Genomic DNA, 26,531 nt, shown 5'->3' with positions numbered 1-26,531 from the left:
TTTATTCTGAATGCACCATCTTAATCAAATTGCTGGATGACTGAACATTATTTACTGATAAAAGTTTTAGAGGAATAAAATAAAACTTCAGCAAGACAGAAACGTTGACAGCAGTTCTGCTGAAAGCTTGAACTTGACAGGTGCCCTGTGGTTCAGATCCTGTGTGTGTGTCCATGCCTGCCTGCCTGTGGGCACATATGCATATGATGTAAACTGTTCTGCCTTCCATTTTATGATTATTTATTTTTCATGAGATATTGAAATAAGAGGTGAACAGAGGTAAAAATATTTTACTATTGTTTTTTGAAGAACCATGTTAAGATATTTTAGGAGCATTATTTAGTTTCTAATAAGTAATTTTGTTCAGTTATTTTGCTCAGATTTTTGTTTCTTTTCATACACTCAATATGTTATTACTAGGAAAAAAGCAATCTCTAATAAAAATGGTGTTGATTTCAAGTAACTAATTAAATCAACAGAAGAAAATTACATGTATCTACTTAATAAGGTAAAAAATCATTTTTAAAAAAACACTATAATCACTGATAATTTGTTTTTGTTGCTTCTCTTAAGGATGATGTGGATGAATGCATGTTTCTTTGTGCTTGTCATAATTTCCAGGTAGCTTTTTAGTAAAAATCCACCCATTTAAACTTTCTATTTGGTTTTATATAGCATTTCTTAAATAATCCATCCCTATAGATATCTATGTGGAATTATTTTCCCATCATTGCAGTTATATTTTCTACACAGTATATATTTATGATGAACAATAATAATTTTTAGAGCAATTTCAGTTGAGAGACATAAGACAGAGCAACTAGAGGTGACTTACGACAGTCCTTTTCATCTTCCTCATCCCCACAGTCATCTTGCCCATTACATCTGAGGTTTACTGGGATGCATTTCTGGTTCTTGGTACACTTGAACTGACCTGAGAGGCAGACATGTGTGTCTAGAAGATAAAAAGAATGAAAAATGTGCATTAAAGTCTGTATCTGAATTTAAACCGGTGCAAACATAATCAGTTAAGATTTCAATTTATGTTCAGTAGCTAAGAATATAATCACCTACCACAGTTGAGTTCATCAGAATTGTCCCCACAGTCATTCTCTCCATCACAGATGAAAGCAGGCAGAGCACAGAGCCCAGTTCCACACTGAAATCGGCCAGGCTGACACTTAAATTCGGCTACAAGAGGAAACATACAGGTACCATGGAATGACAACCTTAGCTCATGAGTCTTATAACAGAGCTTTTCTGGCATTCAACAGAAAATCTAGATAGATAGACAGATAGATCGATCCATAATATATATGCTATGCTATGCTAAGTCACTTCAGTCATGTCCGACTCTGTGCGACCCCATAGACGGCAGCCCACCAGGCTCCCCCGTCCCTGGGATTCTCCAGGCAAGAACACTGGAGTGGGCTGCCATTTCCTTCTCCAATGCATGAAAGTGAAAAGTGAAAGTGAAGTCGCTCAGTCATATATTACTATATTATACATATCCTAGAGCACAATATGACTGTCTCATAGCCAAATAGCTATCAGATTCATAAGGGCAGTTAAGCTTTGATCAACTCAGGTGGCCTCCAGATTGCATTCTATAAACTAACAATAAGAACAAAGATATTAACAACATATAAATGTAAATATATATATGTTATTGAAAAACATTTAAATATCTCTTCATTTCAAAGACATGGCATTAGGAGGTTAAATGGCAGAACACAGTTTACTGTAAATTTATTTAAAGTTATTTCAATATCCCTTAAAAAAATTACTTCTCTTTGATCACTTTCCTGCCTATAATGTGTTAATAGAGGAACATCTGTCCTCAATACATATTCCCCAGCATTATTTAAAGCAAATGCTTTCTATAACTACATATTTTAAATAAGAATAGTTGATATTTATTCCTATAATCCTACTAATACTTATATATTATAAATATATTATTTATAACTATAAGATATCTTATAACTAGTAAAGAACAATATCTTATAACTAGTAAAGATTTTTATATATAATACATATGTTTTTATAATAAACATCTTCTAAAGGATAAAGCAGTTTTTGCTATATTCTTTGGTTTTATATAAGCAATAATAACAACAAAGTAGGAACTACTGAATATCTAGTTTGTGTGAGGCACTGGGCTAGGATCTTTCTCACATACAGTTACTAATTGAATTTCATCATAACCTTGTCACCTTGGCATTACCCTAGTAGCTCAGACAGTAAGGAATCTGCCTGCAATGCTGGAGATCCGGGTTTGATCCCTGGTTTGGGAAGATCCCCAGGAGAAGCAGATGGCTACCCACTCCAGTATTCTTGCCTGGGAAATCCAATGGACAGAGAACCCTGGCAGGCTACAGTCCATGGGTTGCAAAGAGTCGGACATGGCTGAGTGACTAACACTTTCTCATCCTGACATCACCAAGTTCATTTTATAAATGAGGGAAGTAAGTCTCATGATACTAATAATTTACCAAAGAATATACAAGTTTCAAGTGCCAGAGGTGAAGTTTAAATCCATATCTGACTCTGAAGTCTTCTCACAGACTATGTTGCTTGCAATAAACACTTATCTTTTGACTGATGATCTTTATGTATGTTAATAATCACTGACTTTGAGATTAATAATATGCTGTTTATTAATTCAAATCAGTCAATCAAATGTTCATAAATTATATTTAGAACTTTGGAAAATAAATTATGCCATTATAAATAATTAAAATATTAATTAAATTTTTCTTAACATTAAAAAAAAATCTCTTAATATATGCATGGCTTCCATAGAAGCAAGTTCTTAAAGTGTGGGAAGTCATTTACCTTCAGTTTACAACATTTATTAATTAATCACACTAATGTTTAAAATGGGTGATGCTTAATTTTCTCTAAACGCGCATTTCTTCTATTTCCTGTTGCTTCATATATGAATTCCTTTAATATTTCTTTGTCCATAATTGCTGTTGTATTTTTCTTTATTTTATAACTTTTTGGTGTATGATAGCAATTTTTAGACAAATTTCAGTTCATAGCCATAAGTAAGACAAGACAGAACATTTTGAAGTAATTTATGACAGTACTTTCCATCTTCTTCATTCTCACAATTATCTTGCCCATTATAAATGAGGCTGTCCAAAACCTTTCCATAAGTTGGATTTAACTCTTAAAGGAGTTTCACTGCCTGTTAAATAACTGAGAAGCCTATGTGACCTTTAAATTGGTCTCTAGAATGATCCTTGATATTTTGGAGTACTATAGGATGTATAACTACAAACTTATGATGCCAGAGAATTCTTGATGCCTCACTTTAACTTCATTTACATAAATAATATTATTGAAGTTTGAAAGTATGTGAACCTGTAACCAAGTTTCTCTGCTTTTTCAGGTGAAATTATCAGTATTGTCAGTGGTTCTTAATACCTGCAAATTTTGATAATGCGGCTACTCAGAAATGAATCCTATTAATAAGCATGCCACAGACTCATGTATATCATTTTCCATCCCACCATGGCTCTCAAAATAAAGTGTCATGCCTACAGATGTTCTGTGCTGTTAACCTGTCAACTCTAAGTAATAGATCATTTACTAAAAGATCAGAGAGATAATATCACCAATAAAAACATAGTATTGGTATTTAACCAGGGTAAGGATCATACAGAGACTCTTAGATACCAGATGTCTCTTCAGTTCCTCTTGAAAGACATTAAAGTTATATTTGTTCACCAAATATTCTGAAAGTGGATAAATATAAAAATTTTGTTATACTAAATATGTAGTTTACTTTTCATATCAGTATGTCTACAACATGAAATCTCAGTCAAGATTGAAATAAGAGTTCAGAAGCTGTAAATATTTCAGAAGGGGTGCTATTGACTTAATATGCAGGTCATTATGGGATAATTCTTTAAAAAACACTTCAGTAAAACTGGCCTGGAAAGATCACCTTAATATGAGAACTAAACTAACTAATAATTGTGTATTTCTGCAAATTACAAAAATAAGTTGTATTTATTTTACTATAACACAGGAGAGTTTACTTTATTGTGAGAACATTAATACATTTCAATATGTAAATCTCAATCTCAACCATAATTTCTTATTCCTTGATTCTTGATTCTTTTTAATTCAATAGCTTAAGAAAGTGATTCATACATAATTGTGTACCTATGCCTCATAGATACTTCTCTTCATATGTTGTCCATCATAGTGAAAACAAAAGCTATATTTTAAAGAATCAAAGGGTAATTAACTTTTCAGAAAAAGAAAAATAATAATAGAAAAACAATCACTTTTTTCCTTCTCATTGAATATATTATTTTATGCATTTTTCCTTCTCACTAAAAATATTACTACTGCTTGCAAACATATAAATGAAATATGTGACAAAATCTTCAAATGTTTGATACACTTGGTAGTGACCAGAGAGATGGAATATAGCTCATTTAAGTAAACATCTAGAAGTCTGAACTTCAAAACAGTTTTGTAATTATTTGGTGGTGAGTTCTATATCAGAAAATATCTAGTTTTCACTAAGACAATGCATTGTCTTTCTTTAGTGCAGGGATGTTGATCTTGAATTCAACTGTCAAGTCCAAATCATGGCAACAATCCACTGAGATGTTGAGTGAATTATCATGATTGACTGCAAGCATCTTCAACTTGACAGGACAGTATTTGGAGTGACCTGTGGAGTGAACTATAAAAGGCCATTAAGGAAAAGTCTCCTAATTGTCTGTTAAAAGGTTTTATTTTAAAAATAAAAGCTTTTAAAAGACTTTATTAAAAAGTCTTTTAATAAAAAGTCTATTAAGAGACTTTATTAAAAAGTCTCTTGATTGTCTATCTTAGGTTACCAAGGGAAAGGGAAGTCACTCAGTCGTGTCCAACTCTTTGTGACCCCATGGACTGCAGCCTACCAGGCCCCTCTTTCCATGGGATTTTCCAGGCAAGAGTACTGGAGTGGGGTGCCATCACCTTCTCCAATGAATGAGTCTACCTGTTTGTAAAAATGTGGCTGATGAAAACAGTGCAATCACTAAGGTATCACACTGTGAGAGTTCAGTTTTCAAGAGGGAGCAACTCAAAGGACATCACACAATTTATAAACCAGCTGGAAGGAGTCATCCAGACTTTGCCCTGCCTAACCCTTTCTGGGCGATGATTAGTCAAGTCCTCATAGATGATACACTGTGTGCAGAAGTGCTGATCAGAATCAGGTTTGGCATGGTATGCGACTGCATTGATGGTTTGAGTCATGTCACTGTCTGGCTTGGGCTTTCTAATAAGGATCTGGCCCCCACCGGCAGTGACAAGCTTAATAAGGTTGTCCTTTGGATGGTTACCAAAGATAGATATAAATAAATAAAAAGCACCTAACCAAGCCAGGAGCTTCCCTGGTGGCTCAGAGTGTAAAACATTTGCTTGGAATGAGGGAGACCTGGGTTCGATTCCTGGGTCGGGAAGATCCCCTGGATAAGGAAATGGCAACCCACTCCAGTACTCTTGCCTGGAAAATCCCACGGACAGAGAAGCCTGGTAGGCTACAGTCCATGGGGTTGCAAAGAGTCAGACGTGACTGAATGACTTCACTTCACTTAACCAAGCCAAATGTCAAGAAATAATTGGTAGCCACTTTAAGGCAACTACTGAGAGCACTATAAATTGCCTAAGAGCCAACTAATGACTTATATTGGAAAAATCTGACTTTTACAGACTTTTCAGTATTTTTAATACTGACAGGAAAGTTGAAGGGCTGTAGCCTTTAAAAGCAAGATTTCAGTCATTGAGTGGCATGCTGAAAACCTGCCCATTTTTGTTTCTAACTTAATGATATATCAAGTCAAAATCATGATGATTTTTCCTTTGTCGATCATTACATGAAGAGTTTAGTTATTCCACAAGTAAAAAAAAATCAAGAAAGTGAACACTAACACAAATTGCTGATGGTGTCACTGTAAATGTAATAGTGATCAGAGACATACACAAGATAATGCCAGAATTTTTGCTGTATTTTTAACTGGTGACATATAAAACCTTTCTATTCCAAGTTTGCAAAACTATCAGAAGCCAAAACTTATGATCTTGCTTCTGTTTTCCAGGTGGGGGAATTTAAGCTCTAAATTCTAAATTTCTACATCGGCCAGTGTACTCACGGCAGTCGTCTGGTTCATCAGATCCATCACCACAGTCATCCACGGTGTCACATTTCCACCAGAATGGAATACATTTATCAGTTTTGCAGCGAAACTTTGAGAAAAAGAAAGAATAAAGATTATAGAACTCAACTCATATATAATGGATATTTTAAAAACTCACCAGGACACAGCAGCCTAGCCTACCTTCCTGCTGCAAACATGAATGTAGTAGCCTTAGAGCATTCCACCACAGGGAATAAATGCGCCGCAAGAGCAAAAGGACCAGTGAGGAAAGCCCTCTGTTCAAGAAACCTCCTGAGATTTCCTGAGCACATACATGTTCATGAATTTACATATTGTCTATAGATGCTTTTCACCACTACAACAGTTTAGTAGCTCCTACAGTGACCATGTGATTCACAAAGCCTAAAATAGCTATTTTCTGACCCTCTACAGAAAAAGTTTACTGAACACTGAATATGGCTTAAAATCATCAGAGATGTCAGGAAGAGGCATTGAGTTGAATTCATTTTGCTAATTTGAATTAATTTAACTAATTTAATTTAGCAAATTTAATTAATTTGAAACGTTGTTCCTACTAACTTCTCACTGGCCAACTATACACAGTGACCAAGAAAACTCAGCCAATTTATTCCTTAATGATCTCAGACCGCAACCTTGTCCTTTTGTGAGCAACATTCAGTTACAGTATATACTCATAAGATAGAAGGAACTAAAGAAAATCACATTTTCCATATAGAAAGTACATGCATCATAAATAGTTGCCATGAAAAAAGTCAATACACTTAGTAGATTTATTCTAGCACTTCAGATTTTTCCTTCTTCTGAAATTGAAAACATTAAGATATTTTCTAAAATTTATTCCTTCTCAAAAGAAAACAAATTCTATTGTAATTCCCATGTGAGTAACTAAAAGTAAGGTGGCATTTATCTTAGCATGTTGCATGCCAGACAGATTTGTAACACAGAAATATATAACCTAGATTCAATTTTCTCTAATGAAAATGGATTACCAAGCTAAAGTTTGCTCATTTTAAATACTGTTACTATCTTTAAGTAAGGCAGAATTTGATGCAAGCCTTTACTGAAACTGTCTGGATATTCTGGAGATGACTCATGGATATTCACTGGATATCCATGAAGCATATATATATATATATATATATATATATATATATATATATGTATAATGTATATATAAATAATCTACTTGCAATGCAAGAGACCTGGGTTTAATCCCTAGATTGGGAAGATCCCTTTGAAAGGGGAATGGCAACCCACTCCTGTATTGTTGCCTGGAGAATCCTGTGGACAGAGGAGCGTGATAGGCTATAGTCCATGGGATGGCAAAGAGTTAGACACAACTGAGTGATTACCACACACATACATATATTATTAATATATATTAATAAAAGAGTAAGTCCTCCCCACCCAGTGGCAATATAAGAGAGAACAGAGCACTGAATTCAAGCGAAAATCTCCCAGTTCAACTGAGTTTCCCATATTTACTTAGCCTGTGGTCATGTTTCTTGTGGTTTTCATAAATTACCAGAGGAAGAATGTTACTATTATACATAGTGACTGCTGGAGATATCAGGCTAACTCCAAAACCAATTACCATGAACAGTAAACATTTCCAGTCATTGCAGTATATCAAAGTACATTAGTAAGATGATTTCAAGTCTCCTGAGTATATTTCAAGCCCCTCTAATCAAGATTTAAAAAATACTTAAATACATCTTTTTAATTTTACTAAATATTTCTGGTTTAAATAAACATCCACTGTTGGAATGATATACAACATGATGATTGTGCTCACCACTTCATTTTTAATAAGGACATAAAAAGGTTTTGAGTTAAGGGAAGGCTAGGCTAAAATATATTTATTATTATTTCTTATGCTAAACTACATCATTTTATTCATTAGTCTCAGAGGAAGATTTCTTCTATTTTGTGTCTGGGTGTTTTTTTTTCATATTTAAATATAGTTACTTTAAAAAGATAAATGATAAATATAAATACAAAATATTCTTCATGGCAAATGCTCTTCAAGACTAATATCTTCATAAAATAAATTGCAGAATGCCAATTATGCACAAGAAGAAGCTATAAAAAATCTAAATGTTCCTACTAAAATGGATACATGGATAAAATGTAATTACTGCATGTAGTGAAATTTACTCAAAATAGGAACTGTCTCCACCAAAAATAAGTAAATTCATTTAAATTTATTAAAAATGTTCTAATTAAAAAGATTTAAATATAATATTTAAAGTGATTCATACTAGAAGAATGGGACCTAATTTTGATTTTTTTTACCAGATTTTCATATGTTCATTTTCAATCCTAACAGAATTCTTAATGGTGTGATTTACCTATTTTATTTTTTTAAATCAATGATACTTGGGCATGTATAATTGGCTGCAGCCACTCAATGATGACAAATCAAAATCCCTTAGTAAGATACATATCAAAATGCTTAAAGATATGATTCTGAAGTACACAAATTATCTGCTTCATTTGAAAATCTACCTCACTAAATATGGTGTTTTTATGAATTGATTTTTCTGCAAGAAGTATACAGTATATCTTGTTTTCCTCCCTTTATATCAGAAAAGAATCGATGATAAAATGACTGTGTAAACCACAAGACTTATAGGGACAGCCACTCATTGACAGTGCAGCTGAAATATTACTCTTCATTAACTTTTTTCTTAAAAATGAAACAAAGTGATAACTGTTTTATTCAGGAAGTACTGAAAACAAAGATATCGGATCCATGATGTTCTGTTGTCACTGTTCTGCCTTGCTATAGTTTTTTTTTTTTTTAATTCATGGAAAACTCTATTGGGAGTATTTGAAAAATTATAAATATTTCAGTCATATAATGACTGATGCCAAATTGAGAAGTAATTTAGTTATATGAATAATCCTTTTCTAGGTTCATTTATGTTTTCATTGAACTGACTAATCAGACTTTTTGCCATTGAGTATATATAATTCTAGGCTTTACTATCTTAGTAATTTGAACGTCACCAACTCAATGGACACGAGTTTGAGTAAGCTCCAGGAGTTTGTGATGGACAGGGAAGCCTGGGGTGCTGCAGTCCATGGAGTCACAAAGAGTCGGACACGGTTGAGCGACTGAACTGAACTGAATTTGAAACATCTTACTCCTTTTCTGACTACAGCAAAGCTCAGGTTTTACTACATATGTTTTGCTATTGAAGATTTTCATCTGTGTGTCAAACATCCTTTGGCTTTATTTTCAGCTGGGTAAGGAGGCTCACCACATTGTAAGTGGCTTAGACAGGCGTCAATCCTAAGTCACCTACAACCTCAGTGTTGGGCCTCAATATAAAGGGACACTGATCAGCTCCAAATCAAGAGAATAGAAGTTATTTCAGAAGAATCCAGACATTAAACTGAAAATGTGTCTAAATTAAGCAAAATTAACAGAACTTATATTTAATTTTTTTCTTTAAAGATGTGACTTCTCTCTTATATTTTACCTCTAGGTTGCTTATTTTATCTCTCATTGTGACAAATTTCTAGTTTTATAAAAGTAATGAACTTTGCTTATATAAGATGATAATTAAAGTGACCTCTTTTTTGCAAATAAAACAGAGACTGTGACATATGTTTTCAACTAGACATCAGACCCTCCTGATGGCAGCTCACACTAACTGCACACATACTCAAGTATATTCCAGTTGCACTGTAGGGCTAAGGTAAGAGCAACAACACTTACTTTTCCCATGTAATCTTTATAACACATGCCTGAAAATATCATCATTCCCATTTAGAAGATGAAAAACCTGAGTCTTCAAGAAGTTAAGTAACAAAGACAAGATAGTAAATAATTCAGCTTACTTAAAGCATTCAAGGTTATCATCATACTGAGTCTGGCTTCAGAGTCTATCCCCTTAACCACTATACATACTGCTGAGAGGTTCGATCTTTTCGCTTGTGTAGTTCTTTAATGGATGATCCTCATAGTCATAACTTAAGAGGCAAGTTGAGCTAGGATTAGCTTCTCTCTTTGAAAATAAGCACGCCCTAAGAGAAATTCAGTCTTTTGCCATAATGCCACTGCCACTGCTAGAATTGGAAAACAAACACATTCGAAAGACAGAATCCTAAGAATAAATTTAGTCACTCTTAAAAGGAAATCACATGATGATGTTTTTGATAATTTTATCTTAAACAAGATAGTTACTCAAATATTAGAATAAAATGTTATAATGCCATACGACTTTTCTTCAAATTTTGGAAGTAAAACAGCTAAGTCTATGTAACTGCCATTAAGTAGAAAACATAACTTTTGAAATATACTGAAAATTATTACATTTTGAAGAAAAAGATTTCAGAAGGAAATTATTTAGATCATATAATTTTTAAACAAAAATATCTGGAAAATACTATAAAAACTATCTTTTCCATACCACTTACTCTGTGGAATGAGACAGGGGTAGAGATGGTGATAGAGAACAGATTACCTAGGAAATTGTTTTTTCCTTTTTGTTTACACTGCATATATCTTATTCTTAACCTTATGTCTCAATCACCCTGGCATCTTGGAATAGGTCAAATCTCCTCTGATGATTCTGCTGTGAGTGGACCTTCTCCTATATTAACTCATGATTTGCATTTTGTCTTCCAATTGAACCCTATTTGTACTTCCTAAAGTCCCATTTTAACAATATGCATCAAATTGTTTTTCCCTTACTCCGTGGCCCTCTCTATAATATATGAAATATTTATCTGATGTTATACCAAACCAAAAAAATTGATGTTTCAAAAATGGTTTAAGTAAACAAAACTCAGGCAAAACCTTTATAACAATTTGCTCATACATGCCATGAACTGATTTCTAGAAGTCCACTCACCTGACTGGCTGTGCAGTTGGATAAGCAAGTCCTGTTATCAGCTGCAAGATAGAAGTTGGTGGGACATGCGCAGGTATGACTCTTTCCAGGGGCTAAAAGGCACAGATGACTGCAACCTCCATTATTTATCGTACAGAGGTGTTTGGAGACTACAAGTAAGAAAGAAACAAAAAAACATGATAATCAAGATTAATAACATAATATGCAATTAGAAATAGGACATTTGAACTTCATAACATGTATTTGAATAGAATGTCATAATCAAGAACTCATCAATATTATAAATATAATTTTATTTTGCTACAAATTCTACTCATTATCCTATGACATTATTTTACCATTAAATAATTTTTAAAATGCATTTCTACTATAGTGAGTATCTTAGTAGGAAAAAAGTGTCCATCAGAAAAATAAACAGAGACTAGAAGTATTTTGGATGACTATATACATAGGATTAGAAATATAAATGTAAAATAAAATAATGAAATGATGATCTATATCTGAGAGTACAGTAGCTCTCTTTTCCAAGCCAAATTTATGTTTTCAGCAAAATAATCAAAACTTTATTCCATATGGCCTGATAAAATTCCTACTAGACATATGCTTGATACATTTCTCATTTTTGGATCCCCAGAACTACTCAAATATAGTTTCTTTCACCTAGCACTCCAGAAACTGGAATCCTATAACCATTTTGTAAATATATGATTTCAAGAATGCAGTATTCACTTCTCTGGCTATATGTACTCATGTCATTTAGCTTAATATGATTTCAACAAATCAACAATTCCTTGCAGTTTTATTGATCTTGAAACCATATCCCTTTACAGCAGCTTTTGATATCAGCTGAATTCATTCTATACAATTATTCTACGCAATGAAATCTAATAATCTTTCTCAAAAATAAATTTACTCTTAACCCTAAAGGAAACAAAAATGGAATGTTACTAAAAGATGTTGATGCATTTATGGAAATCATGGAAAGAATAATTACCATCAGGTTGTCTATAAGAATGATACACCTGGATATCTGTGATGGCATGCCATGAGTTAATCAGTGAGAGTCTGTCTGCTCCCGAGGTTTTATGGGCACGGCTGAGTGACTTGGTTTTCCCATCAGTCCAGTAGATGTAGTCTTCAAACAATGTTAGTGCAATCACCCCTGGAATATCTTGATTAGGGACTGTAATAGGAGATGGTAAGATTAATGTTCAGTCTTGGAAGACTGCCAGTTAAAATATTCAATACTACATGGGCTGACAGATACAACTGCGACAGAACTTCATGTGAATAATTGCTGTGACAACCTGTCAGGCCGGCAAGGTTCTTTATTACCAGTTAAGAGAATGCAGCATCTAGTGCAGGAAGTTGCTTTGCTCAGGTTTAGATTGGTCCAACCACTGGGAAGAAAAATCAGTTCAGTCCCGCTCAAAAGTAAAGACTGCTTCACCAGAAACAAATAACATCCAACATTTAAAAACTATATATGTGTATATCTCCATCCAGTTGTTTTTAACTAAAATCCTCCTTAAATCCACAGGTCACTGTACTGCTTTCTGACACTTTTAAATGGACTAAAGTATATATCCAGGATGAAACATCTATTTACCTGGAGACAGAGTGACTATAAGACTACTATTAACCATTTTAGTCACTGAGGTTTTATGACTATTTTTACTTGCAAAATAAGCCGGGATCAGGATGGAGAAATATAAATGCGACAAATGACAATGTATCATGCAGATTTAACTATCATAAACCTGTTTAGTTGCAGATTAAAATTGTTTTATAGTTATATGTTCATGACACAACTGGGTTTAAATGTCGATAGTAGATTGAGCATCACAAAAGTAAATTTTTCACTCAAGAGATTCCAGGGTCCTATCAGGTAAATAAGATGCAATAAATTTGTTTGGTGGTTTGGAGTTAAATCATTTTAAAATGTGATAGAGGTTTCTTCAATTCTTTTTTTAAAAACCAATAAATAAAGAAAATGGAAATTGCCTAATTTGCACAAAGATTCCAAAATATTTCTCAAGATAAATTTTCAGATCTTTTACAAATCCTGCAAAGTGTTCATTAATGAAAAAAGGCACTATCTAGGTAATATGTTTAGATTAGATTTTAATGATAGAATTAATGCTTGATATTCAACAGTCACTGAAAAACTAAAAAAACTTAAAATATAATTCACTTTTTCCAGGGAGGTTTATAGTAATACTTTTTAAATGCTGGGTAAATTTATATTATTAACTAGAAGCAGCCATTTTGATCTAATAATTTGCTATTTTTACTCAGGTGGACCAAATATGAACAGAGAATTCACTATGACTAAGAAAATGTAGAAACAAAAGAAATAAGACTCACTGACTACTATAAATAATGCAATGTCTAGTCAGAAATCCATCTCAGAACAGACTATGCATATGAAGGATGTAAAAAAATTAAGAAAAATTCAGATGTGCACACTTTGATCAGAAACTCAAAGTGAATTATCCATGTAACTCCCAGATGTGGAGCCCATTGTCACAGTGATAAGTAAAATTGGATAAAGAAAGATGAACAGTAGGACATTTTACCAAAATGAATTATGTCTGAGTCATTTATATAAGCTTTGCCCATTCTCCCCCTTCAGCTATATAAGTTCGTTTCAGAAAGATAAACAAATATGGAAAAATGTTAATAATTGGATGACTCTTGGTGATATGTGATCATCAAAACAATCTTTCAATAAATGTGTTTGCTTGAAACTTTCCAAAATATAAACATTTTCAGAAAAAATGAAAGTCTCAGAAATATTCAACTCAGATTTCCTTAGATGACAAGAAAGTAATTACATCATTAATTAGGGATACAAAAGTTAATCACCACTTTAAAGCAATCTCAGTACACCAGAGATTTGATTAACTTCTATACAAAAAGTGAAATTATTGTAGGAACTTGTCTTTTAGCATTTCAAAAGTAGCATAGTCTGTTGAAGTATTCAATAAGTAACTAAAGTTGACATTTATTCAGCCCATGGGTGCCAGAAAATAGGCCTTTGGTTCTCAATGAGTAGAGGAGGCAATTCTAGTCCCAGAAGGAAGATCAGGCCCAAGCATCAATAGTTCTGAGACTGAGAAACCTTGTAGAAAAATACCAACTTTGTACACCTATTCATTTAATACTCAAAACAGCTCCATCATGAAATAGTTGACCTCACTTTAAGATAAAAAAAAAGCTAAGATAAAATCTGGAAAACAAGCAATTTGACCAGAAAGGATGGGGGAAAAAAAAAAAAAAAAAAAAACTAGTAAATGAAGATATTGGTATTTGAATCTAATTCAGATTTGCAGGCTTCTGAGTTCTTTGCCACTTTAGTTACTAGCCATGACTTAGAGAAAGCCACCTGAGTGAGGTAAAGTGTGGTTATGAACTGGATTGTGTCCTCTCAAAATTCATACGTTGAAACCCTAGACCTCAATATCCCTGTATTTAAAGATAGAGCCTTTAAAGAAGTAAGTGAGGCTAAATGAAGGTCCTACAAGTGGGACCTTAATTCAATATAACAGTGTCCTTATAAGAAGAGAGCAACACCGGGATGTGCACATACTGAGAAAAGGCCATGTGAAGGCACAGCAAGAAGACAGTTAACTAACACAAGCCAAAGGGAGAGGCCTCAGGAGAACCAAGCCTGCCACAACATCTTGATCTGGAACTTCCAATCTCCAGAACTATGAGAAAATACAGGTTTATGGTTTAATCCTCCAAGTCTATGGCAGCCTTAGAAAACCAACACAAGCATTTAAAACAATGGGGCTAATTTCTTAAGCTCCATGTGAAAATCATTTTATTTAATTACTTGAAATCAGTTCCATTACTATCATTTTCAGACATGGGACAATTTAAGGTAAGGGCAAGTTTGCTACCTCTAAGTATGCAGTGACTGCCCACCAGAAACCCTATTATCAGATAGTCATATAAGTAAATAGAGATCAGAAAGATGAACTCATATTTCAGAGAAGAATGGCATATAGCTGAATGTGCAAAGCACATAGAAAAGTCAGGTCAAAGTGAAGAAAAGTAGTCCATTTGATCAGTGACCATCTGTTTGATTCAATTCCTTGTGTGATATTGACAAAGAATAGGACTATCACTAATGGCTTTGAAAGCTCACTTCAGGCCTATTCATTGGGTTGCTGCTGCTAAGTCACTTCAGCCGTGTCCGACTCTGTGGGACCCCATAGACGGCAGCCCACCAGACTCTGCCGTCCCTGGGATTCTCCAGGCAAGAACACTGGACTAAGTTGCCGTTTCCTTCTCCAATGCATGAAAGTGAAAAGTAAAAGTGAATTCGCTCAGTTGTGTCTGACTCTTTGCGACTCCATGGACTGAAGCCTACCAGGCTCCTCCGTCCATGGGATTTTCCAGGCAAGGGTACTGGAGTGGGCTGCCATTGCTTTCTCCAATTCATTGGGTATACATGTTTATTTCCCAAACCACAAGCAAATCAAACACAGCCATCAGAGTCTCTCTTCTAGAGAAAATAAATGAAGTAAAAACATCAACTATGAAATCTAATCTCACACCTCTGTAGCAATATAGTGGCTTCAACAAGCCACTAAGACATAGTGATGTGTTCCCTAATACCACAAACAATGCCAATAAAAATTAAGAAAAACAAAAGAGAACAAAACAAACAAAACCCTTTACATATTGCATTTTCCAGGATTTGGCTCATAACTTGGCAGTATGCCTTCATTTCTTATTTAGAACCTAAAATTTCTTCACAAGAGTTATTTGACAAAGTTTCTGTGAAAAAATTCCTATTAATTGATAAATGATAAGCATAAATGAATGAATGCTATGCTTATTTTTCCATCAATTCATGAAGAGTTCAGACTACACTGGGAGTTAATAAGGTATTCTGAGCCTTATATATTTTGTTATGAGAAACATTCCTGATTTAGAATGAGAAAAGTAAAATTGCTTATTTTGGGTTGTATCTCTATTTACTTATTTTTACCTTATAGATATATGTGTACATGTATACATATATATGTGTGTATGTCTATAACATATCTGTAATATATATGCAAGTGTGTGTTAGTCGCTCAGTTGTGTCTCACTCTTTGCGTCCCCCTGGACTGCAGCCCACCAGGCTCCTCTGTCCATGGAATTCTGCACAAAAGAATACTGTAGTGGGTAGTGATTCCCTTCTCCAGGGAATCTTCCTGACCCAGGGATTGAACCCAGGTCTCCTGCATTGCAGGCAAGCTCTTTACCATCTGAACCACCAGGGAAGCCCACAATATATTTGCATAGTATATACATATATGTATTTTATATACATATACATAATACAGAGCAACAAAAATATGTCTTGCAATGTAATTTGGTAGTTAGCAGAGCTGACAAAATAAACTATATATATATATATATATATACACATATATGAAATGTGATGTTGTGAAGGAAGCATTTAACAAACAAATTCTTACTAAGATATCATTGATTTTATGAAAAAAGTAGTCAATGTTTTCTCAAAATTATAATGGTTATCCTTTTCAAGAGAAAAATAATATGCACCCCTTCAAACATAAGACTGTCTTTGTTTAATTAAAAGAAAAATGCAAAAAATAAATGCAAAGAAACTTTCATTTTACAGGTATTCAGCAGACATACAAAAGACAGAAAAAAACAGAAGTGTTGCGTGGGCTGCAGTTTAACAGGTACTTATTATATATTTTAAAACTATTTTAAAGCTGCTTTCTGTAGTGAGGCCTCTATTCTGTGTAACAGCATTATTTATTGTACTGTTCCAGCATTCCACTCAAGCACTAGGCTCCTAATTTTTATTTCATATACTACATGTATCAGAAGAAAGAAGTTGATATTTGGCAAAAAATAAGGAAATATTCTTTTGTGGAGTTTTTCCCTGTTAGTCTAGTTGGATGCAATCCTGATTAGGTTCCTAGTGATTATAATAAACAGAAAAATTGAAAGTACAGAATATGCTTTCAGCTTATCTGTTGCCTCACAGTTAGAGGTACGCTATTACAATACTCTTGATTATTATTATTCATTTTTTTGAATATTATTTATCATGCTAAATAATCGCATTCCTGGATAATACCAATCTAATTTTGTATTTTGGACTAATCTAGTTTAAATACTTAAGAACAAAATGAATCAATAATACAGAACTCATCTTTGGTTGGTTTAAAATCTCATAGTTGGTGTTTGGGGTAAGATATTGCATTGGAATAATGGCAGACTCAGATCACCCCTGAATACTCGTTGGAAGGACTTATGCTGAAGCTGAAGGTCCAACACTTTGACCACTTGATGTGAAAAGCCAGCTCACTGGAAAAGACCCTGATGCTGGGAAAAACTGAGGACAAGAGAAGGGGACGAGAGAGGGGAGATGGTTGGATGGCATCAACAACTCAATGGACTTAAGTTTGAGTAGACTCTGGGAGATAGTGAAGGACAGGGAAGCCAGCAGGCATGCTGCAGTCCATGGGGTCACAAAGAGTTGGACATGAGTTAGTGACTGGACATAGTTAGTACTTAAATAGAAATTTTACTACTGATGTGTGTTTTTTCTTATTTTTTCTCTAAGATTTACTTCAAGGATATAAGTGATATTTAAAAATATTATACAGAGCAAATTCTACTTTTTTATTTAAAAACTATTATAAATATATTTAAAAGAAGAAAAAAATCATAGCATGTAACCACCAAATTATATAGTTATTTTTATGAAAGAATTAAAATTACAGAGTAACTTGAACGTTGATTTTTTTTTTTCTTTTGGGTATAAGAATTTATGTATTGTTTGGAAAACCTCAATGATCTGATAAAGTCAACCTGACCCTCACTCTATATTTACAGTTTGGAAGCTTAATGTCATAAAACTTTAAAATCAATAAATATATCAAACAAAATATTTATGTTAAATTATATCATGTTTTGATTTTTAATATATTTTAAGACTTTCCATTTTTCTTAATTTTGATGCCATTACCCCAAATAAAGTTTCACATTCCTTCACACTTGAAACGTAACAAAATTAGTCTAACTCCTCTCATTACATTTAAACTCTTCCGGCCTTTTTGTGTCAGCCAAGTTTCCTATAGTAAACAAGGAACACATTTTTTAATGATAATTGAAAAGACTTTAATTGAAAGAAGTCAGTCTTTGTGCAAGTGGTTATATTATTTTCTCAATATAATTTACAGAAGTGTGGCTAAGGAACTGATAATAGATTAAATCCTTTCCTAAATCTGTTACCAGAAGCTGGTGAAAACTGTAATGAAGGAAGAAGAGCCATCAACCCAGAGTAGACCAGGAAGAGGGCATGCAACCCACTCCAGTAATCTTGCCTGGGGAACCTCATGGGCAAAGCAGCCTAGTGGGCTACAGTCCATAGACTGGCAGGCAGTGTGCCTGCAAAAAGTCAGACATACTTGAAGCGTCTAGGCACACGTGCACCAATGACAGAGGACAAGTGGTGGAGGAACTCAGCCCCTGCTAAACCACTGTGGTTGGGCATGCATGAAAGGAGATAAATGAATACTCTGGCTTCTTTCTTCTTCCACTATTTAATCTCCTGTCAATTTTTCCCATGGTTTAAATCCAATTTGAGGCTGAATGGTAAAAGAGCCAGGGTAATGCACTCCATAGAAGTCAGCTTTCTAGCACACGGAGCATGGAAAAGATATAAAGTAGAGAGACTAGAACTCCCTCCAGTTAATGCTTCCAATAGTTTCTTTTTTTTTTTCCATCTCACATATCTCTTCCTGAATGAAAACCCTCAGTGACAGCCATTTTCCATGCAGTATTATGCAAGCTATTCAGCTTGACTGAAATAGCCTGACTCAGAAGTGAAGATCAGGATCTTCACCAATCCTCTTTTCTGAGACCTTGACACTAACAATTTCCCCAACTTCTTTCTAAAAGGATAATGTGCAATACAGGATGTAGAGCAGTCAGAGAATGAATTTAAAAAGTAGAACATGAAAACCAAAAAGGAAGAAATTAAACAAAGAAAAACAATTAGCATTCAAAAAATGAGGTGAGATGAATCAAGGGCTACAGAAGGAATGTAGGCTGATAAACAGATGATGAAATTAGAAGATGGAAGAAACTGGTTTAACATGTCAAAGAAAGTGGAAGATTCATGACTGTGGTGAGTATATGGGTGAATAACAGTTTTTAGTTTATGAAGAGTAATGGAGGGGATTGGGTGGAGTGCAAAATGGCCACCGTATACTAATTTCCAGACAATGATTGTGGCTGAGTCAGTAGCTTTAGTTACAAATGTCCCATCAAAAACAGTATGCTTTATGCACCCTTTGGGTCTAGGACATTCGTTCTTTTTTAGTAATTATGCATCCACTTCAGTGTTATTATCTGCAGAAGATTTTTTAAAAATAATTATTTCCTCAGAACCATCTACAACAGGCTACAAAATGTTCCAGTTAACATTTGCTCCATGAATATTTGAACATTTGCCTACTCTTTAATACAACCATACATAATGGAAACAATACTACAAAAAAAAAAGCCCCACAAAAATTCAGGCAAATGCATCCATAATCCATTGTTAAAAATGAAGAAAAGCATTAACAAATGGTAGAAACACTAAGAATAGTCAACATTAACAAATATGATGATAAAATGTTCAAAATTTATTTTTTCCAACAAAAATAGCATCTTTCAATAAGTTCATCCATCACTGAGGCCCTGAAGAGGAAGAAAAATAAAGTTCTTCCATTCGGCATATGTCATAACATAGCAGATATGAGCTAATTCTACCAGGGTGTCTATTATATGTGGCTGATTTTGAATACTGATTAAATGTCCAAATAAAAGTTACGTGTTCCTCTTTAATGCAGTAGTTTACAGTGGGACACTTACATCTATAAACTTTTTAAATAAATGTAATATATGGTGGTAAATTATAGAAATTATTTAGAGACCTTCCTTAAATTAAAGCCATTATTAAAAGGCAGAAGGCATTGTTTGCCTATCCTTTTCCAGAATTCCTTGCCTCCTTTTGTCTACTCATCGCCTCAAATAACATATACTTTCTACATAGATTAGGAATATTTAGCTTAATATAATTTAATCCTTTTCCCTTCCTCACTTGTTGTTCAGTTACTAAGTTGTGTCCAACTCTTTGTGACCCCATGGATTGTAGCTAGCCAGGCTTCCTTGTCCTCCATCTCCTGGAGTTTGCTCAAGTACATATCCATTGAGTCGGTGATGCTGTCTAACCATCTCATCCTCTGACACCCTCTCCTTTTGCCTTCAATTTTTCCCAGCATCAATGTCTTTTCCAATGTCTTTTCCATCTCTTTGCATCAGGTGGCCACAGTATTGGCCTCACTTGTCCCTTACTTATAAGTTTTTAAATTATTCATGATATAAGTTTATATATGTGCTTCCCAGGGGATGCTAGTGATAAAGAATCTACCTGCCAATTTAGGAGACACAAGAGACATGGGTTTGATCTCTGGGTCAGGAAGATGCTTTGGAAGAGGAAACAGCAACCCTTCCAGTATTTCTGCCTGGAAAATTCTATGGGCCGAGAAGGCTGGAGGGCTACAGTCCATGGGGCTGCAAAGAGTTGGACACGACTGAGCAACTTGCACCTTTCACCTTTCATATGGCCACTTTAATATTTAATATATAAAAAGGGCATTTTGTTAATAAATGTGAGGATGTATCAGCATGCAACATAAATTATAGTTCATTTATTTTGAAAACTGGACTGTGCCTATAAATACTTTCTCTTGATGATGACACTGCTCTCCCATCTCTGACGTAAACACTGCCGTATGCACTTCATAAAGATAAATTCCGGTCACTTTGAAACTCTCTGGACTTTTCTACTGGTGATACAAAACTTTACAGATACTTGGAAATGTATTTTCAGAGCTGATCAGCAGCAGCAAATATAAGTTATGACATTCCACATATGTATGCATTAGGAATGTTTTTGTTTGAGAGTCCTAATAAAAGCTGAAGTCTTTGAAAAGCACTTTGCCTTTGGGACAGATTATCAGGTAAAATCATTTGCATGAATGTAGTATCTGGTCTTCACACATTCCTACAATTATGAATATGCTTCTAGAATAAAAACAGAGGAGAATGTAATGTATTACAAGTATTTTCAAGTGTGATCTAGTAGTCCTAGGAATAACTAGGGATAAGTGAACTAATTGGTAGAACAAACCTCCTCTGTCCCAGTTCCAACCTCAGTCAATTCCTTTAAGAAATATTAGAAAATCACTGACTGATTATGTTTTATGGATAAGAACTTTGAACCTAGTGTGGCAAAGCAACTTGCCTAAATTAGAAAGTAACCTAACCAAAACTAAATTTACTAATCCCCAAGGCTGTACCATATCATAGTTGGGATAGATAACACTGTTGAAAGTGGCTGAAAAAGTCATATTATGGTAATACTTGACATTATATTTTAAAATAGTATATGCAACATATGTGACATTTGCAAACTAATAATCTATTTAAACATATACACAATTTAATGTAACATGTTCTATTTAAGAAGCAAAAGTAAAAGACATGATTGACACTGAAACTCTAGGACTTTTTAGAAATGGCAGTTAATTTCAATTTATTTTACTGGTTCAGGAACATTTCTATAGTAACTGAATTGCATTTTGCTCCCTTTCATTAACTTTTATTGTATTGTAAACAGCAGCACATCAACACCGTTGGCATAAAATAGCCTGTGAAGTCAACTGTTTGTAATGGACTGTGAATGATAGGGAATTTTTTTCAAACGTACTATGCAATATCTTACCGAGAAAGAAACATTCTAGAATATTGTAAAATTGGATGATGATGTTTATTAGATTCTCTGCCTTTTTTCAGTTGGCTTCAATGAATATTTACATTTTCTGAAAACCTAAGTGCAACAGCTACAGAGTTGCAGGATATATAAGCACAAAATACTCCCTTTGTCTTCTTCAGTGTTTTTCCCCCTCAGAACAAAACCTTTTAAATAGACTTTCACTATTTCACTAGTAGCATGCTGAGATCTGGATTATTTTCCCAACATTGATTAGATGATCGCTGCATGGGTTATGATTTGGATTTTTAAGTCCAAACATAGAACTTCCCCCTCAAAATACAAACTAGATTCCCAGAACAATAACCAAGCAAAAGAGCTGGACTACAATACTGACCCTACAACATGAGGATTCAGGTCTAGGAGTACAGAAACAAATTATTGCCAACATAATCACATGAATTTTAAACAATTTTTCCACAAAATAAAAGACAGTCCAGTAATGAACTGTAGTTTAGAATTATAACCAATGATTACTCTTCTGAGAAATTAGTAGTTATGAGTGTACGTTTTTTCAGTATGCTGGATTAAAAATGTACATGGCCAACTGATTTAACACAAGGTTAAATCATTCAGTGACCCAAAGAAGAATATTCTGAAAAAAATTACTAGAACAAATAATTTTTAAATTCAAGGTCAACAATGTTTCTTTTAGCTCACCCTTTTGTTATTACTGTTTACACAGTATTTTCAATCTTTTTGTCAAGAAACTACCTCTCTATCTCAAGTTCAATGGCAACTCACACAAAATGAGGAAAACTAACTCTGAGTCTATGTTCTTTGATAAAAGCAGGCAGAATGAAATTGTTATATAAATGTAATTTTCTGGTATTTCATTTTCTTTTTATTAAATGAGAAACAGAATCTCTAACATGAAGATGAGCAGAGTGAAGGCTGAAATTTTTCTCAGAAGGTATTTGTAACCTATTTTATAGATATTTTATTCAAAGAAAGCTATTCTTTCAACACATAAAATTAATGACAAAAGATCTTTGCTGTGTTCAAATTTCAGAATTATATAACATAAATTTTCAAATAAGATTTAGTTTTCCCAGGTAGTTTGGAAAGAGCAAACAGTAAAATTAAAATGTCCCTATGTAAAGCAAGGTGTACCTTATTAACAATATGACTGCTTTCTTCACCTCTCTAAATAAATATACAAAAATTAGATTTAACAAGATATACACTTTCATTTAGAATAATTATGTTCTGATGGCTTAAGTTTTTGTTTGCTAATTTCTCAAATGTTTTGTAACTTATCTATGTCTACTTTGTACATCAATCTGAAAAAATTCAAGTATGGATATACTTTTATTTGTGTAACAGTGCATTTATGCTGTAACTATTGCTATTAGAAACTATAGCAAGCAGAAAACAAATCCATCAGCCAACTTTTCAAAGACAAGGGGGACCTGTGTGAGAGGTTTTGGAACCAGTTAGATCTGGGATCAAATTCTAGGGACAAGCTCTTTGACTTTGGACAAATTACTTAATCTCTGTAAACCGATTTCCTTGCTGCAAAATGACTTTAATGACACATAGTGCTCACTTGATGGAATGACTAAAAAAGCATGTGTTGTTACATCAAGCAGTTTCTTGAACATGGTAGGCTTCTGATAAAGTATGAGTTTATAAGGGGTTGGTTCCAGCTCTTGGAACAACAGTAGTAAATCAAGAAAATTTCCATCGAAAATCAACAATGATAGTAATAAATAGTACATGCAAAACATCTAATACAACATCATTATCAAGAACATAAGTATTCTCCTTATCAATTTCATAAGGTCATAAATAACACCTTTAAAAGATGTTAGTAATTTTGCAGTAACACTCAGAGAAAACTGAGTATTGGATAGGCAATTTGAGATTTTAATTAAGGAAATACATCTGATTATTACAGATTTTCAACCCCTGTCTGGCTTAAATTGAAGACTAACCTGAAATTCAAACTTTAGAATTTGGCAAAAATTCTAAAGTGATCCATCTAACTGGAGGCTTAGAACTTTAGTTATGGGATTCTCCTTTGATGCCATTTCCCCCAATACCCTTATTTCTATGGATGAGGCAACTGAGACCCAGTGAAGCAACACACACATTTTAGAATGAAAAACTTTTCTAGCAGTGGATACCACCCCAACCCACCCATATCCTTAGGTTCTCCAACATTTAAAGGTTACTAAGGGTTTTTCTTCTCCAGTTTGAGACTCAAACCCAAAGATTTGTGCTCCAATAAAGGTTTAGAACTTCTTATCAAGTGTCAAAGCCTAAAATTCTCAGGGGAGGATTATGGTTTGGGAGTGGTGAGAAATCAGTCCCCAAAATATAGATCTATAAGAATGATATTATTATTTAGAATCACTGTGATTAGAATATATTTAGAATCACTCCATTTTTGTATAAAGACAGATTTAAACTTAAAAACAGCATTTCAATCTGGAAAACACTGAAATTGGCAAGTTTCTCGCTGGACATACTTTATATATCAAGGGATAGTAGGAGGAGAGAGATTCAATCTTTTGCACTATTTCTTCTAGGTAAACTGTCAGAATTTCTTTGACTTTGACCCTTCTGTTAACTAAATGTACCTCTCATTAAGTCAGAGCTTTTTAAGAAGAATCTCTAAGTATGCTTAGTTTGGTGCCTTTTATTTCTTTAAAAAATGTAGAAATATATGTGAAATTAATAAGTTTCCAAACTATAAGTTATTTCCCCCTGGTTAAGTATATAAAAATACAAATCATTCACTTTATGTTTGCAACTCAACCACCAATATTTTTGCTATTTTAACTTTACAGATCTGTCCTCCTTATTCTGCTAAATAACTACTGAATGCAACACTTTATCCCCATTCCCACAGCTCTAATCACTTCAAATATTTTCTCTAAAATATTTTAACAGCCTCTAAATTGGTTGCCCTTCCAGGGTCTTTCATTTTCCATGTGATTGTAAAATCTAATAATGGCATTCTATCAACTAAATGCCATCAATGGCTCACTATGACCTAAAGGATAAATTCCAAATTACCTAGCATACAAGGCTTGTCACAATCTGGCGGCAATTTGCCCTTATTCATCTAGTGTCATTATTTTCTTTTTATATGACTTCTAGTTTACAAATTATGTAAACCCCATGCTGCTTCAAAACTCTATTATATCTTTGCACATGCTGTTCCCTCTGTGTGATTAATCCTCCCTACATTTCCCCATATGGAGAGCTTGTCCTCCATCTTTGAGACTTTTCAAAGATCCCATCACTTCACCAAACACTTCCTTACTCCAGCCTGAATTTTGGCAATATTATACATATACCTCTAATCCCAACCTGATATATGTTATTATCTGCATATCAGTCTCCCCACCCCCAACAACTAAACAGGTACTTTGAAGACAGGGACTTATTCATCTTTGTAACTCCAGGGTCTGAAATAATACATGGCATGGAAAGAGACAATTGTAAATGTTTGTTGAATGAATGAATGGGAAGATCTAACAACAACAACAACAAAAATCAGAGAAATTTAAAAAATGAACAATGAAAATTTGATTTAAAATAAACTGTCTCAATTATCCAGTAGTATGCATACTATTCTACAGTAGTATTATATAATTTTATTATGTAATTATTGAAGTAAAAACCAATAGAATAATCCACGCAGGAATTAGGGAAAGATTCATGGGACTAAGACTGCACTTAAATGTTCCCAGGATAGCAAATTCTCTAAAAAAATAAATTATTACTTAGTGTTTGGACTTGTTAAGAAGGTGGGTTGGGTTAGAAGAGGTGGCAGAGAAAAATGGATGCAGATTCTTAAGCAAACTGCAAGTCACATGTCTCCTGGAGGTAATCTGATCTACCACTTAGGGCACAGAATGCAGAACTTTCAGAAATTCTTAGGCTGGATAAATAATAATAAAATGATGCTTTATTTATGGAAATGCTGTATGGTTTAAACCAGGACATGTTTTGGAGGAAAAACCTTCTAAACTGTAAAGTGACATTCATGGTTTAGTTTTCTCCATTATTCAAATTTGACTTATAAAAAATAGTAATTATGAAATTTTTATACACCCTTTTTATGCTAAGATTACTTTGATATAACTGATGTATCCCATTCTTTGATGAGCTCCGGCTGTACTTTTAATAAAAAGAATAAATGGGAGCGATAATACTAGTCTGGTTAAGAGAGAAGAGAGGTCAGTGACCAGCCTAACACAAAAGTTATTCTTGTTATAAAAGTCTCATTCTCCAACTCTAAATATACAAATAGAAAACCACAGTGTTTCTGATGTCTTTAGGGGACAAATTCAAGGAGTTGAAAAATCCTATTCCTCTTTACAAACACTGTAAATGATTGATGTTTTTTCATTGGCTGTGGAGATGGCATAATTCAGGCTGTCTACAATTAGTAGCTTGTTAGTAACTACCACGTAACTATTGGCTTGCATTTAGATATTGGCAGATGCCTAATAAGACACTTAATGAATTTTTCATTAGTCTTTCTGAGAAAACCTTCAGGAGGAAATATTCTGAAGACAGCAACTACATTTACTTTCCTTTTCTCCCCACCTAGAGCCTCAAGGGATTTTCAAAAGTCAAATTTTTAAA

The 26,531-nt window shown here is 33.8% G+C and overlaps 1 protein-coding gene across 1 annotated transcript in view; it reads right to left on the bottom strand.

Annotated features, from left to right (window-relative positions):
* The window catches only part of LRP1B (LDL receptor related protein 1B), a 2,209,913-nt gene that overhangs the window by 253,647 nt on the left and 1,929,735 nt on the right, over nt 1–26,531 (bottom strand). The window contains exons 61-65 of the mRNA XM_025261770.3: nt 12,054–12,242; nt 11,060–11,208; nt 6,168–6,261; nt 1,075–1,191; nt 836–955 (exon numbers count right to left, since the gene is read on the bottom strand). Of these exons, the coding sequence (XP_025117555.3) occupies nt 836–955; nt 1,075–1,191; nt 6,168–6,261; nt 11,060–11,208; nt 12,054–12,242 (669 nt within the window). The remainder of the gene's footprint in view (nt 1–835; nt 956–1,074; nt 1,192–6,167; nt 6,262–11,059; nt 11,209–12,053; nt 12,243–26,531) is intronic.

This window comes from Bubalus bubalis, chromosome 2 (assembly GCF_019923935.1).
Source record: "Bubalus bubalis isolate 160015118507 breed Murrah chromosome 2, NDDB_SH_1, whole genome shotgun sequence".
In the NCBI taxonomy this organism is placed as follows: Eukaryota; Metazoa; Chordata; class Mammalia; order Artiodactyla; family Bovidae; genus Bubalus; species Bubalus bubalis.
Note: the sequence above shows the minus strand (reverse complement) of the source record. Positions and strands in the feature narration are given on the sequence as shown.